Genomic DNA, 16500 nt, shown 5'->3' on the forward strand with positions numbered 1-16500 from the left:
TATTTATTTATTTATTACAATTTAATTAATTGCAACTCATACTATTTTGTTTTGTTTCCACTCCTGTCCAGTCGGTGGCGTTAATAAACCATGAAATACACCAGAAAATATTTTTTCTCTATAGTTCATCCATTTTTTTTTTTTTTTTTTTTTTTTTTAAGAATTTATTTTTAGATATTCACAATCTTACGGCTTGCATGAGACATGATGTGGCATGAATCAGGCTTTAGGAGTACAGCTGAACTCACATTTTTTATTTTGCATTGGAGTATCCAAACACCTGAGACATTAATATATGTGCATCAGAATGTAAACCATATTGTGTAAGAGTTCATTTAAGGCAGTGAGCCGTCATTCGTTCTTTTTATTATCGAGCTGGCTTTCCCCCCTGAGGGCTTTACTGCTGGCTGCGATGAAATTGATCCAGTGCTGCAGGTCTTCAGGAAATTCTGGCACTTCAACCTAGGAAGTCAGATAATAAATGTCAGGCTTCAGTGTTTTCAAAATTAGGAAATTAATATTCGAATGGAACAGAATGAAGGTAAGTAAAATATGACATTTTAGTGAACTATTCTTTTAACTCTCTGGTTTTTTCAATGTATCAAAAAAAAAAAAATAGAAGATGATGAGCATTTTTTTAAATGAAATGAATGTACTATTTTATTTCAATAATATTTATTCTTTAATGGTTTTTTGGGGGGGGGGGGGGGGGTGTTTCACGGTCTAGATAATATTCACCTCTAAATTATGCACCATTTAGCTCTATCTAAAAACAGTTAATATTATTTTCAATAAATACAATGTTTATATAGGGATTCCTTAGTTGCTTATAGATTTGCAGACTTAATTACTTATTTTTTATTAGTTTTGTTTTTATTCACATTTCATTGAGGCTGATTTCTAGATTGTACCCAAAAAAAAAAAAAAAAAGCTCTGTATTTTTGTAATTTTTTTAGGCCATTTAGCGTAACCTTTTTCATAATGAAATGAATGTACTATATTTTGTTTCAATAATATTTACTATTTAATATTTTATTTTGGGGGGATTTCATGGATAATATCATCTCTAAATTATACTTTTTGTATAAAAAAGTTATTATTTTCAATTAATACAATGTTTATATAGGGCTGTGTATTCCTTAGTTGCTTATTTGCAGATATAATTACTTATTTTTATTAGGTTTTGCATATATTTAAACATTAACAAAGGCTATTTAAATGAGACTGATTTGTAGATTGTACTCCAAAAAAATTGCTCTGTATTTTTGTCATTTGTTGACCATTTATTGTAACCTTTTCATAATGAAATGAATATACTAAATTTTGTTTCAATAATATTTGTTATTAAATATTTTATTTTTTGTGGATTTCATGGTACTAGATAATATTCACCTCTAAATTATTTATTTTTTAATATAAAAATAGTTCACATTATTTTCAATAAATACAATGTTTATATAGGGCTATATAGGGAGTATTTTCAGACATAATTACTTTTTTTATTAAGTTTTGCATATATTTAGACATTAACAAAGACTATTTAATCGAGGCTGATTTGTAGATTCTATCACTAAAATTGCTCTGTATTTTTGTAATTTTTTTAGACCATTTATTTTAACTTTTTTTTAATAATAAAATTAATATACTATATTTTGTTTCAAATATATTTAATATTAAATATTTTATTTTTGGGGGATTTCTAGATAATATTCACCTCTAAATTATGCACCATTTTTTAATATATATAAAAACAGTTCATATTATTTTTAATTAATACAATGTTTTTTATAGGGCATAATGACTTTTTTTTATTATTAGGTTTTGCATACATTTCGACAATTTTTTTACTTCATCGAGGCTGTTTTGTAGATTATACTCACATTCACCGAAGACCACCAGAGTGTTTAAAAGTTTTAGTAAATCTATGAAAGCTGCTCACCTTTCTTTTGCACAAGTACTGCAGGATCTTGTCCGGGCTGCTGCGCAGGACATTCTGTTTGCAGAACATAACAGCCGAGACCATCCCATCTTTACAAGACACAAACCGCTGCTCCAGGTAAAATGACTTGTCGTCCCAGGTGAGGATTCGACTGCGCAGCTCAAACGCCTCACCGACACACAGTGGGCGTCTATAGCGGACAGTACTTGCCCCAACAGCCATGGTGGCCCCTAGAGCTCTTAGTGCCTTCAACACCCCATTGCGGGTGTATAAAGAAAAACGGGCAAAGTCACACTCGCGTAGGTAGCGGGCATTATTCATATGGCAGAAGTCAACGTCATGGAGAACGACTCGTCCGCCAGTGGTCTGCTCTCCTGTGATGTCAAATACAGGTGAGAGGAACCAGGCCCTGACCACCACAGCCACTACCCGTATATAATACCACACATCCACACTGCAGAACAGGAGTAACAACACACCCAGAATCCACAGCAGTGTGTCCTCCCTGCCATAAACAGAAGTGAAATTGAAGCCAGAATACAGAAGAGAAAAATATTAAACATATGCATGGGCAACTGACATGCCATATCAGTGATTTAAAACTATTTTAAACATTTTTTAAAATTTATTTTAGTTTTAAATCTGCAGTCCGTAACTTTTTTTGGTTAAAAATGGTCCAAAATGTATTTTTGAGCAAGTACATAATGAGCCAGTGTTCAAAACTATCTCCTTAACTTGCTTGTAATACTGTTTTCTAATTCGAATGGTACTGGTAGGTTTCCGTGGGAAATTCAAGCATGTCGCCATTCATCTTTGCGTCATTACGTCATGTCTGTTTACATAAAGAAGGAGTCTGAGCTAGGCTATATTGCATGTGAGGATGCTGCAGGTGGCGGATCATTATAGCCTTTCCTTACAGCTGTTGCAATAATAAAACTTATTTTGATGGCGGATTGTATGGTATGACAAATTAACGTTAGACTGTAGAGATTAGACTAGATTACATTAGACTGTACAGGAATTGAAATCTACAGGTAACGCTAATACACACTAAATACACATAGTCACGCAATGATGATGTTGTTAACATTAACAATTTGAGAACAAATTGGCGGTTTTGATGTGGTATCACGGTTTGATGTGGTATGAGTTTAAGGAACACTCCACTTTTTTTGAAAATAGGCTCATTTTCCAACTCCCCTAAAGTTAAACAGTTGAGTTTTACCATTTTCGAATCCATTCAGCCGATTTCCGGGTCTGGCAGTACCACTTTTAGCATAGCTTAGCATAGTTCATTGAATCTGATTAGACCGTTAGCATCTCGCTCAAAAATGACCAAAGAGTTTTGATTTTGATATTCCTATTTAAAACTTGACTCTTCTGTAGTTACATCGTGTACTAAGAACGATGGAAAATGAAAAGTTGCAATTTTCCAGGCCGATATGGCTAGGAACTATACTCTCATTCCGGCGTAATAATCAAAGAACTTTGCTTGTACCATGGGTGCAGCAGGCCAATGATATTATAGTGCCTGTGACCCCGTTTGCACAGGGAGGGTGCCTTGCAACCATGGAAACATTTGTGAGAGACGCTGCATAATATTATTACGCCGGAATGAGAGTATAGTTCCTAGCCATATCGCTAGAAAATCGCAACTTTTCATTTTCCGCGGTCTTAGTACACGTGTAACTACAGAAGAGTCAAGTTTTAAATTGGAAAATATTGAAACCTTTGGTCATTTTTGCGAGACAGGTCTAATCAGATTCAAGCTATGTGCTATGCTAAAAGTTACCGCCAGACCCAACCTGAATGGATGAAAACGTAAACCTAAACTGATTCGTAAAACTTAACTGTTTAACTCTAGGGGAGTTGGAAAATGAGCCTATTTTCAAAAAAAGTGGAGTGTTCCTTTAAGCGATCATTAGATTTAATCACCATTGGTAGCACGATTGATTGTAATGCTTTTTATTCCTCAGTTGATCAGAACAAAAATTGGCAGATTTTTTTTAATTTTGTTCAGATGACATTTTCTGATGAAAATTCTTATTTTGGTTATAGTTCCAAGACTACAATCTGTGATTCCGAAGTACAGTATCCACACCAATGTGGTATGACAGCAAACAGGAGCTGTGCCGATGCACAACCCCTAGATAATTCAGCAAATAACTGCAATTGCAGGTTTCAAACAGAAATGGCGACAAAGAGGCAAAACTTACGGACTGCAGCTTTAAAATGATTTTATATTATTATTACAGTTTTATTTTACTATTGAAAAGTTGCATGCTATTTGTCAGCAACCCACTAAGATGTTAGTACATTTTTTTCTATGCTGCATGATACACTGTTTGCACTTAGATGTCATTAAGGTTCAGAGATTTTCAGGTTTTTGCTACAAGGCAAGCCTTCTTCAAGTAGAACTAGTTAGGCTGGTTTGTGAACACGTTTTTAGCTGCAGTATTAGACACCAGAGAATGCATTTATGGGAAAACAGAATATTTTGAGTACTGTTGAGTACCTTGTAGTTGATGTCTTTAACTAGTTTGTTGTATGAACTACTACTCAGCACGTTCACCTTATTTACAGCGTTAAGGGATCAGAGTTGTCATTTGAACAGAAACTGTTAAAGAAAACTGCCTACTTTATGTACTGTGTAAACCTTTGCGAAATCGGTTTCGCATTTACATCGGTAAAACTAATCGTCGGAACTAAATTAATAGTTGTGAAAGTGTCAAACACAGCACTTACATGTCCACGCTGATCCCAGCTGCTTCTTTACGTTCTTGACGTCTCCCGACTGAACGCACGATGACACGCCCCCTAAATATGACGTAACGTGAACCGGTTTGGAAGGAGTTTATGAGCTCTGCTGAGGTATACAAAAGAAAAAAATGAATTTAATATAACTGTATTATATATATATATATATATATATATATATATATATATATATATATATATATATATAGAACGTATATATAGCCTATGTTAAATAATTCAGATTAAATTTCAATGTATTTATAAGTGTGGCCATTTTCAGTCTCAGAAACAAATGCATCTATTTTTATAATAATATTGTGTGAAAATGTCTTTTCAGATAATGAATCAAAGAGATTGTGGTATTTATTTAATTAGGTTAAGTAGGCTATGAAGCTTAAATTTGGATGCACTGACTATCTAAAAAAATCCTAGCATGAGCAGATTTGCATTTGTTTGAGAAGATTCTCACAGAATTCATGTTGTGAATGACTGTTTATTTAAAAACTATAGCAGCACATCCAGGATGCTCGTGTGTTTTCAATTTTTAAAATTAATGGAGCATGTGGGATGCATAAATTAACATGTTTTAAAGGTTCCTTGTCTTTTTATGAATTCAGGTATTCATATCTGCTGGATTGGTTCCTGCTTTGGCTGCAGTTTGTGTCCTCTGAGAAGTCCTGTAAGTCAATATGAATGATGAATTATAGGAGATTGAGTCTGGCATTGTCAGTGACGGAGAGGGATGAACAGGCCTTCGGAACGTCTGAAAGGAACGGCAAATTACTGTAGCCTTCTTCCCCCATTTTCCTTTCGCATACGGCATTACCACATGAATTCATCAAAGCTTTAACGTGAAAATAATAGCTCTGCAGTGTGTCTGAATGTGAATAATCGGCTGAAGTTAAATGGGCTGAAATTCCAAGAAGACAGACATCGTCTCAGGAGCGAGCATTAGTCATGACACTTCTGTCTCATAAACGGCATCCTGTGATTCTGTTGAGACAGGAGAGCGTTTGAAAAACAGTCGTCCATCACGTTAATGGAAATGTATCGATTGTGGTGCAATGTGTTTCTGAAATCGTAATGAGGATATTGAGGGATAGCTGCTGAAAAGCATTGAGGAGTATTTACAGATGACTGTGTTGATGGGCTGTGAGTGTTTGCGTGTGTGACTTGGAATGAGTGGTTACTTTGGATATTCAGATAGATGACAGCTAGATGAATTTAAAAAATGAAAATTATCCCATGATTTATTCTCACCCTCTAGCCATCCTAGGTATATATGACTTTCTTATTTCAGTCCAACACAATCTGAGTTATATTAAAAAATATCCTGTCTCTTCCAAACTTTATAATGGGAGTGAATAGTAACTAATATTTTGAAGACCAAAAAAGCATATCCATCCATCATAAAAGCAATCCATACAGCTCCAGGGGTTCATAAAGGCCTTCTGAAGCAAAGCGATGGGTTTTTGTAAGAAAAATATCCCTATTTATAACTTTATGGACTATAATCACTTGCTTCTAATCTCCACGCATGTTGTTTGTATTCTATTCTTGCATCTCTTTAATAATAAAAAAAAGGTGGTCAGACTGAAGTATTGCACATATACATCAGCTTGTGCTGAAATATGCATTGGAATAACTTGACACCATCTTTCTGTGTTTCATCATATCTGATTAATTCTTGTAAACTGTGGTTTATATTTTTAGATTAAGTATCTGTGATTAACTGTACACAAGCTACAGCAGAAATTATTTTACACTAATATATGAAGCTTCTGCTTTTCGAATGTGGAAGTGTGATAAAGGCCTATAAACACAACAATATCATGCACTGGTGTGGACACTGATATAGTTAGCATGATTGTTATCTTTATCTTAGATAAAAGTGCACAACATTAATTAGTCAAATCTGCTTATTCTTTGACCTCGAGTGGACAGTATAGACAGATGTCTGAACGCGTGCGCGCGCGTGTGTGTGTGTGCATGTGAGCTTTTCTGTTCAGCTGTTGTGCTAAAGCCCTTGTTTTCATCCCTCCCCAACCCCCCAAAGATTAGCGAAAAAGAAAACATCTGTCTATACACCATTGCTCATGTTTTCTTTCTAAAATATGACTTTTTTTTTTCAATTTGAAGTTAATCCTTCAAAGCTGTTTTAGTCATGGCCCACCTCTTTCTCCAGGGTAAAAACGTGTTCAGTTTCTCAATTCAGTGTTACAATAATTCCTACAAAGCACTCTTCCTATGGAACAAACAAATGCACAATCTTACATGCACACATTCACAGCTCGAATAGCTACTATTTTGCAGTTCACAGAGACAGTTGCTCTGTTCCAAAACCTAGTGAGCCAATCCTTGCCGTCTACGGCCTACAAAGGCAGCATGCTAACTCAAATGAGACCTGTAGAACTGCTTTGGAACATTTAAATAGGCTTCTTCCAAAGTCAGCCACTGTGTGGATTTGCCTCAGGTCTTCTGGTCTCCAGCTCTGCCTAGTCAAGAGAATCCCTTGCTCCACCTCCAGCCATTTATCCTGCCACTCCACCTTGGTCCACTGACCTGTCGGCTCTGCCTTGGTTCCTCCCTCCATCGACTCCACCTGGGACCATCGGTCTTATGGCTCCACAAGGCTCCCTTGTCCCCCCGGCTTCGTCTTGGTCAGATGTCACTCTGCCTGCGCCACGGATTTCCGAGCCATCTGCGGCGCTCCATCTCTCCACCCCTCCGACTCGCACTGGCTCCACCACAGTCCTCTGGCACTCCGGCTCCACCTCACACAGTCGTCACTGCTGCTCCGAGACTGTCAGCCGCTCTCTCTAGCTCTTCGTCTGCGCCCAAGTCTTCACGTCCATCAGCTCCATCTCTGTCCATTGCCCCCCTGGTTTTTGTCATCCTGTTTTCCCTGTTCCTGTTTGCCTGTGTGCCCAGTCATTGTAGTTGACCTACAGTAGTTCCCTAGTGTGTGCCAGTTTGTTTCCTTAGTTACTGATTATGTTCACCTGTTGTTCATTTAGTTACTTCATTACTCCCTGTGTATTTAAGCCCTTAAATACACCCTTAGTTTCCTCAGTTCATTGTTCCATGTTGTCTTTATGTAGAGTGCGTTCATGCCATGGGTGTCGGAGCCATTGTACGTAGGTGGGACAAGACTCACACACTTTTTAAGATCTATGATATTGGACCCACTCACTTTTACCATCTGTAATTCAGTGCATATGTCTTTTCATCACTTTTCAGTCAAATATATTCCACTTGAGAAATGCCATAATAAATTAAACTCCATTCTGCATTTTAGCTACAGCCTTTACTTCCACGCTGCTGCTTCCTCAAATCCATTCCACTTGGCTCATTCAGAGCCACTATTTGCACCTCAGTGTTATTGTACATTAAACAATATGCAATAATAATATAATGTAAATGATTATATTTATTAAAATTATTAAATTAATGCCACCTTATTGGGACAATAAAGCCCTACCCCTAACCGATAAACACTTTATTATTAAAAACATGTTAGACGCTTTATATTTTCATATATTTTCTTAATTTTTATTGAAAATAAATGCTTTTCCGAAAATAAATGCTCTTTTTCATCTAATATGTTATGGGGAAAGGGAGTAGAGTGAGTTCGTCAAATCAACCCTGATTTGAACCCCGGGTCGATTTGCTTTAAAACGTTCTGCCATGAATTTTACTCCTACACCATTGTTGCTGTAATCAATCCAGTGTCTTCTGTAATTTTGTCTGGTCCAACCAGATGTCATTTAGTGCAAATAGCATTTGCCAACAAGGCGGGCAAATAGACACTAGGCACCAGAACACAGGAAATGGCATCTACTCCAGTAAAATTTTTCTGGGGAAAGGCCACTTTTTTTTGTTTGTTTGTTTCCAACGCCCATGGTTCATTCTAATTTGTATTCTCCTGTGATCTCCTGCGTTTTGGTTTTCTTATTAAAGACTTTGAATCAGTACTTCCTTGTGTGTTTTGACTAGAACACACCAGAAACCTGACAATTTCACAATATTGTTGTTTTTTGATCAAATAAAGACTTTTAAAGACATTAAAAGTCTTACCAACAAACTTTTGAATGTCATGTAAAATTATGTCTGTTTTTTTTTTTTTTTTTTTTCTTGCAGTATATTCTCGGTTTGCCTTATTGGTTAAATATACATGTATTGAAATATACATGTAAATATTCTAGTCTACCTTATGCTGAAAACCTCAGAATTTTCAATTTCCAAAACTCATCATCCACACATTATGCAATGGAATGCCTTTGTTGTCAGAGGGCAGAGCTGTCAAATGGCATGTTCAATAAAGTATGGAATGCAGAATTTGGTCAAAACAAGTTAACTTGGGAATGTGTGTTTGATATCTTAAAATAAAAAATTTAGGTAAGCTGCTCACTAGGTTTTGGAACAGCGATTGATTTTATCTGTCCAAAAAAATTAAGCTATATGAACTGATGTGTGTTTGTTTTGTATGTGGTGTATCAAATCTCTCCTCTACTCCAGACACTGGTCTCTGATGTGTAATTACTCTGATCTGGGTCGACATGAACCAGCACAGCCCTGAGGGTATTTACATGCACAGTAAATGCAAACAAACACCACAATACAGTCTCACTGTTCAAAACGTGTTTGAATGCATGCATCATCACAGATGCACCCAGATCCAAATGCATTTGAATGTGGGTCAGCTTGTCTTGATCTCCCTCTACCCTGCTCCATCCCAGAGGTTAATACGACCCATATATAAACAATAATGCAGCCATCAAAAGAACCCAACAGGGATTATGTGCACAGATAAGCAGCTGCATTCTCCATGCAGGAGAACAAACAGAGAGGAAAAGGGAGAGTTTCTCTTCCTTCTCGTAAACCAATATTAATGTCATCCCAGGATCACATCACCATGGTGACAGAGTGCCATTCCTGCTTGCTGAAAACTCAACCTTCCATTGTGTGCCGTGAACCTAGTTTTATGGATTTAACACAAGGGCGGAAATGACATCACCACGCTCTTGTTTTATGACAAAGTGCAGCAGCTGAGGACAGACATTATTGAGATGTGGGTTATATGCCGTTGACACCTGGGTGGCTATCATTTATGAAAAGCATGTTTCTGTCGAAACATTCATTAACAGCAAGGGATGGTTCTGAAATAAATTGTGTTATTATCAGTCTGGGAGAGATGCATTATTAAAGCAGAGTGGCACTCAATTCCTCTTTGCTATGGGGATGAGACTCACCCCAGGAGCAAAGAACAAATCAGTTATTCGACACACCATACCAACACTTTCTCTTATACTCTGTCTTCATCTTTATGAAATAAACACAGACATAAATATATACACATGCATGGAAAATGACAGTTACAACTGAGGGATCACCACATATAAGTGTTATTTCATGTAATTAAACACTAAAAGACAGTAATGGACCATGAGTAAGTGCATTGGCGTTCTGCACCTCCCTGCTCTTGAAGTGTTTTAATGTAGTTTTAAAGGGTTAGTTCGCCCCAAAATGAAAATTCTGTCATTTATTACTCACCCTCATGCTGTTCCACACCTGTAAGACCTTCGTTAATCTTCGGAACACAAATTAAGATATTTTTCTTGAAATCCGATGGCTCAGTGAGGCCTGCGTATGAAGCAATGAAATTTCCTCTCTCAAGATCCATAAAGGTACTAAAAACATATTTAAATCAGTTCATGTGAGTACAGTGGTTCAATATTAATATTATAAAGTGACGAGAATATTTTTGGTGCGCCAAAAAAACAAAATAATGACTTATTTAGTGATGGCCGATTTCAAAACACTGCTTCAGGAAGCTTCGGAGCATTATGAATGAGTATCGAATGAGCTGTTCGGAGTGTCAAAGTCATGTGATTTCAGCAGTTTGGTTGTTTGACACGCGATCCGAATCATGATTCGATACGCTGATTCATTGTGCTCCGATGCTTCCTGAAGCATTGTTTTGAAATCGGCCATCACTAAATAAGTCGTTATTTTGTTTTTTTGGTGCACCAAAAATATTCCCGTCCCTTTATAATATTAATATTGAACCACTGTACTCACATGAAATGATTTAAATATGTTTTTAGTACATAAATGGATCTTGAGAGAGGAAATGTCATTGCTGGCTATGAAGGCCTCACTGAGCCATCGGATTTCAACAAAAATATCTTAATTTATGTTCCGAAGATTAATGAAGGTCTTATGGGTGTGGAACAGCATGAGGGTGAGTAATAAATGACAGAATTTTCATTGTTGGGTGAACTAACCCTTTAAGCCTCTCATTGGGTTTTTTAAATGGATTTATAAGTATAAGGTTATAAAGTACAGAATAAATTGAAAATGGCCAAAAATAAGTTATTCACAGTTGTTTGTTTTGATTGAACTAACAAAAAAAACTGCATAGTATTACAAAGCTTTTATGCATGTACTTTCGTATTTATGTGCCATAATGATACATAAATATGTTAGGCATATTTTTTTCTCCCTCATTGACCTTCCCTGCAGGTTAAATCGATACACCAGTAGGAGGCATAAAGTGACGATCTTTACGAGTGAGTCATTGACCCTTTTGCTCATTCTGCTTTGGCTTTGTTTGGAGCTATTTTCTTTTCCGGAGCAAAAATAGAAATGAAAATGAAAAAAGTTGCAATATTGTCTAAAATGTTACTCATTAACATCTTGTTTATTGCACTGTTGTATAAAAGCAATTTTATACTATTAATCAGTCCTCGAAGTGGGCTGGTACGCGCACAGACCTTTACTCTCTTCCATTGTAATAACTGAAGCCACCAGTATGCCAATATGGCGCTGACATCTTGAGTCTTAAAGGGATAGTTCACCCAAAAATGAAAATTTGATGTTTATCTGCTTACCCCCAGTACATCCAAGATGTAGGTGAATTTGTTTCTTCAGTCGAACGCAAATTATGATTTTTAACTGCAACGCTGCCGTTTGTCAGTCAAATATAGCAGTGGATAGGAACTTCAACTATAACAGTAAATAAAACTTGCTTAGACAAGTCCAAATTAAACCCTGCGGCTCGTGACGACACATTAATGTCCTAAGACACGAAACGATCGGTTTGTGTGAGAAACCGAACAGTATTTATATTTTTTACCTCTAATACACCACTATGTCCAACTCCGTTCAGCTTCCTGCTAGTGAGGTCAAAAAACGCGTTCTGGTGACGGAAGTGATGTCTCGCCCATATACTTCAATGAGCGCGAGACATCACTTCCATTGTCAGAGCGCGATCTGACCTCACTCACCGGAAGCTGAACGGAGTTGGACATAGTGGTGTATTAGAGGTAAAAAATGATATAAATACTGTTCGGTTTCTCAAACAAACCGATCGTTTCGTGTCTTAGGACATTAATGTGTCGTCACGAGCCGCAGGGTTTATTTGGACTTGTCTAAGCAAGTTTTATTTACTGTTATAGTTGAAGTTCCTATCCACTGCTATTATTTGACTGACAGACGGCAGCGGTTGCAGTAAAAATCATAATTTGCGTTCGACTGAAGAAAAAAAGTCACCTACATCTTGGATGCCCTGGGGTAAGCAGATAAACATCAAATTTTCATTTTTGGGTGAACTATCCCTTTAAGTCTGCGCGTAGTTAAAGGTGCTCTAAGTGATCCTGGGTGGAGTAACTTCCTGTTGACGTTCGAAGTGTTGTCAAACAAAACAGAGGCTAGCTAGACCCTCCCTCCTCCTCCTCCTCCTCCTCCTCCCCTCCGTGCTTCCTGAAACAGTCATGAACGCGCATTTAAAATCATTCTTGTCAGTTATTGGCTGGAGCATGTTTATTATGTTTTGTGGTCCAGGCTGCACCAGTTTGTTTTTATTGCCATTTTCGGAGCTTGTGGTGACTACAGAGACCGTGTTTTTTTACAGTGTGTTTAGGGGACAGGCAGTTAGCGGATAGTGAGGAGATGTTTGCTGTATGTGACAAAAAATGTTTTAGCCTAAAAACACGTGACATCACTTAGAGCACCTTTAACTTGGAGCCAGAGTCTGCGCAGTAATGAGCACAAAGTGGAGCCGCGATATCAAGGTCCCGCCCACATTCAGAACAACACGTTATGTCGCTGTGAAATAAACAGTTATGGAAATGTAGAAATTAAAGCTCCAGTCACCTCGTGAAGATCCAGAAAAAAGTCTATTGGCACCTCAGTGACTACTCCACTTCAGAGAAGCTGTCAATCATGATGCCTCACCCCTGTTTTTATAGCATCAAATAACTAACTAAAACCAAACTTATTTAAAGAACGAACACTTGAACTAACACCAGCATGATAAAAAACTGCCTAAAATGACAGAAACCATCTTTGGAAAAAAATGTTTAAAGTGTAAATTGATTGTTTAGTTTGTCTCATGTTCCATTACATTTCATGGAGAGGGCGGGGTTTATGACCTATAACTGCTTCCAGCCACCTGGGCGCGGACTGAGACACTTTGACTTCACTTTTCAGGACTCGTGACGCGCTTTGGGTTTGCGCCAGTACACAGTATTCGAATTCGACCCCCTGTTAGATAATAGATTATTACCCCCCATAGTATCGGTAGGTTTAGGAGTAGATGTGGGGGAGGGGTTTAGGATTAGGGGTGGGGTTCAGATTAGGCAATCAGGTAGCAACTAGGGGGTCAAAATTCAGCACAGCACCAGCACTTCTCTATTTTTACCTTTAGTATACAGCCAGTTTTCCTTGCTTACCAGCACTTCCGACATGTTGCATGTACAAGAAGGCCACTACATTTTCCCTTCTTTAGGAACGTGTTTTGAACCAACCGTCGGGAGTACAGGTGTTGTGCCGAATTCTGATCCTCACCAAATTATTAGCCCCCTAGAATCGGTAGGTTTAGGATTAGGTATGAGGGAGGGGTTAAGATTAGAGGTAGGGTTAGGATTAGGCAATCAGGTAGTGGCTTCAACGAGGGGGTTAATAATTTGGCAAGGGGTCAAAATTCGGCACAGCACCGGCACTTCTCTAATTTTACCTTTAGCGTACAGCTAGTTTTCTTTGTGTACTTGCACTTCCTACATGTTGCATGTACAGAAGGCCACTCAGGACTCGTGTGGCACGCTTTGGGTTTGCGTCAGTACACAGTATTCGAATTCGACCCCCTGTTAGATAACAGATTATTACCCCTAGTATCGGTAGGTTTAGGAGTGGATGTGGGGGAGGGGTTAGGATTAGGGGTGGGGTTCAGATTAGGCAATCAGGTAGCGACTAGGGGGTCAAAATTCGGCACAGCACCGGCACTTCTCTATTTTTACCATTCAGCATACCGCCAGTTTTCCTTGCTTACCAGCACTTCCAACATGTTGCATGTACAGAAGCCCACTGCGTTTTCCCTTCTTCAGGAATGCGTTTTGAACCGAGCATCAGGAGTACAGGATGTTGTGCCGAATTCTGATCCTCACCAAATTATTACCCCCCTAGTATTGGTAGGTTTAGGGTTAGATATGAGGGAGAGGTTAAGATTAGAGGTAGGGTTAGGATTAGGCAATCAGGGTAGTGGCTTCAACAAGGGGGGTAATAATTTGGCAGGGGGTCAAAATTCGGCACAACCCCGGCACTTCTCTATTTTTACCTTTAGCGTACCACTAGTTTTCTTTGTGTACTTGCACTTCCGACATGTTGCATGTACAGAAGCCCACTGCGTTTTCCCTTCTTCAGGAATGCGTTTTGAACTGAGCGTCGGGAGTACAGATGTTGTGCTGAATTCTGATCCTCACCAAATTATTACCCCCTAGTATCGGTAGGTTTAGGATTAGGTATGAGGGAGGGGTTAAGATTAGAGGTAGGTTTAGGATTAGGTATGAGGGAGGGGTTAAGATTAGAGGTAGGGTTAGGATTAGGCAATCAGGTAGTGGCTTCAACAAGTGGGGTAATAATTTGGCAGGGGGTCAAAATTCGGCACAACCCCGGCACTTCTCTATTTTTACCTTTAGCGTACAGCTAGTTTTCTTTGTGTACTTGCACTTCCGACATGTTGCATGTACGGAAGTCCGCCGCGCCCTTCCTTCTTCAGGATTGCGTTTTGAACCGAGCATCGGGAGTTCTGGTGTTTTGCTGAATTCTGACCCCCCGCCAAATTATTACCCCCTAGTATTGGTAGGTTTAGGATTAGGTGTGGGGAAGGGGTTAGGATTAGGCAATCAGGTAGCGACTTCAATGAGGGGGGTAATAATTTGGCAGGGATTTGAAATTCGGCACAACACCTGTACATTTAGTTTTTTTTTCACTTCAAGCTGTGCTTGCAATTGTGCTGTTATGAATAGATATTCCTAACAACTGCACTCTTGCTTTTGTGATGTTGCTTATCTTAGATATCGTCCTACATTTATGTTTTCCTTTGTTGTAGAAGCCTAGGTATTTTGGTCACGTGTCGCTGTCCTTGGTGCTGAAATCATGCGACCGGAAATGTGTCAGTCAATGTTTCAAGTCTTACAGAAAAGCATCGAAAGACCAGCAGAGACACAAAGAACTTTAAGAGAGAAGTTAAAAGAGGAAGTGGGTTGTAGATTAATAATAATATAATAATACTACACAGTAAAAAACGTTGGGTTATTTTTTTTTTAACCCAACAGTTGGGTTAACATTAGCACCTTCCCAACTGTGGGTTATTTTTAACCCAACTGGCTTTTAACCCAACCATTGGGTTAAAAATAACCCACAGTTGGGAAGTGCTATGTTAACCCATAGTTGGGTTATCTATTATTAAAAATAACCCAACATTTTTTATTGAGTACTAATAATAACACTTAATAATAATAATAATAATAATAATAATAATATCGTAATAGGCCGATTGTTTTCTGTAGCCTAATGGTGCAACGAATCGCGTATTAATCTATAATACGCAAGTAAAATCAATTTAAAATGGGTATTTCATGTATTTATATATTTTAACAGCCATTTAATAATAAAGAACAGCATTTTACTCTTCTCATGTTACAGTTAGACTACATTCAGATTTGAAAGGAAACACGCTGAATGAACGATTCAAGCACTGATGCGAGTCTTACGTTACGAATCAGAGTGAACAAGAGAGAGAGGGAGAGAGAGAGAGAGAGAGATGTAGGCGACTCAGCTGAGCTCATAAGGAAGCAGGGAATTGGAGGTTCTTAACCTATTTTACAGGGTTACTGAACATCATTTTGGTTTGTTTCTCTCTTATTGGTAGGAGATTCACGACTCGGCCGATTTTGATTTGATATTTTTTGTAAGGGATGTCACAGAGGAATATTCCAGCATCGCCGCTGTGAGGAGGATGGCAGGACGGAGCGGTGGCCTTTCGGATCGAAGCTCAAATGCCGCTTTGTTCGCCGTCCAGACGTGGATTGATATTTCATTCATGTGCATCTGAATTCAGTCCGTATAAAGACCAACAGCGTAGCTCTTCAACACCGCGCACAGCACTGCACCGAGACCACGAACAGGAGGTAAGATCCTCTGCCTGCATTAGTCCGATAGATACTCATACATACTGTGAGTTTTAAAACACTTTGTCTAATTGAATGCACAACACGTGCACTGCTGTTTCTCCTCATGCTTTCACAACAATGTGTCTTTCTACCTGCAACAAACTGAAGGAAGTAGTAATGCACTCGTGTGCCTATTGTTTTGACTTTTACTAGCATCGTAATATGATGTGCAGTACTGTAAAATCACCATCATTAAGGCCATTCTGAACTGGATCTTATAGCACTACACATGGATGAGAAAAGGAGATCATTTGTTCTGAGCTGTCACTGTGACTGAGACTAGATGTGCTC

The 16500-nt window shown here is 38.2% G+C and overlaps 2 protein-coding genes across 4 annotated transcripts in view; one reads left to right on the forward strand and one right to left on the reverse strand.

The window, feature by feature from the left end:
- Window positions 1–233: 233 nt before the first annotated feature.
- On the reverse strand, window positions 234–4802 carry them6 (thioesterase superfamily member 6). The gene is made up of 3 exons (XM_048164037.1): window positions 4685–4802; window positions 1940–2444; window positions 234–462 (listed from the first exon to the last, which is right to left on the reverse strand). Coding segments are annotated over exons 1-3 (618 nt in total). The 5' UTR covers window positions 4687–4802; the 3' UTR covers window positions 234–351.
- Window positions 4803–15713: 10911 nt separating this feature from the next.
- lrrc24 (leucine rich repeat containing 24) overlaps window positions 15714–16500 on the forward strand; it is a 28423-nt gene continuing 27636 nt past the window's right edge. For 2 of the 3 annotated variants that reach the window (XM_048164686.1, XM_048164689.1), the window contains exon 1: window positions 15792–16167. In XM_048164686.1, coding sequence (XP_048020643.1) covers window positions 16036–16167 — 132 coding nt within the window. In that variant the 5' untranslated portion in view covers window positions 15792–16035. Of the gene's footprint in view, window positions 16168–16500 lie in introns of all 3 variants that reach the window. The other variant, XM_048164687.1, reaches the window with a different exon arrangement.

This window comes from Megalobrama amblycephala, linkage group LG17 (genome assembly GCF_018812025.1).
Source record: "Megalobrama amblycephala isolate DHTTF-2021 linkage group LG17, ASM1881202v1, whole genome shotgun sequence".
Lineage (NCBI taxonomy): Eukaryota > Metazoa > Chordata > Actinopteri > Cypriniformes > Xenocyprididae > Megalobrama > Megalobrama amblycephala.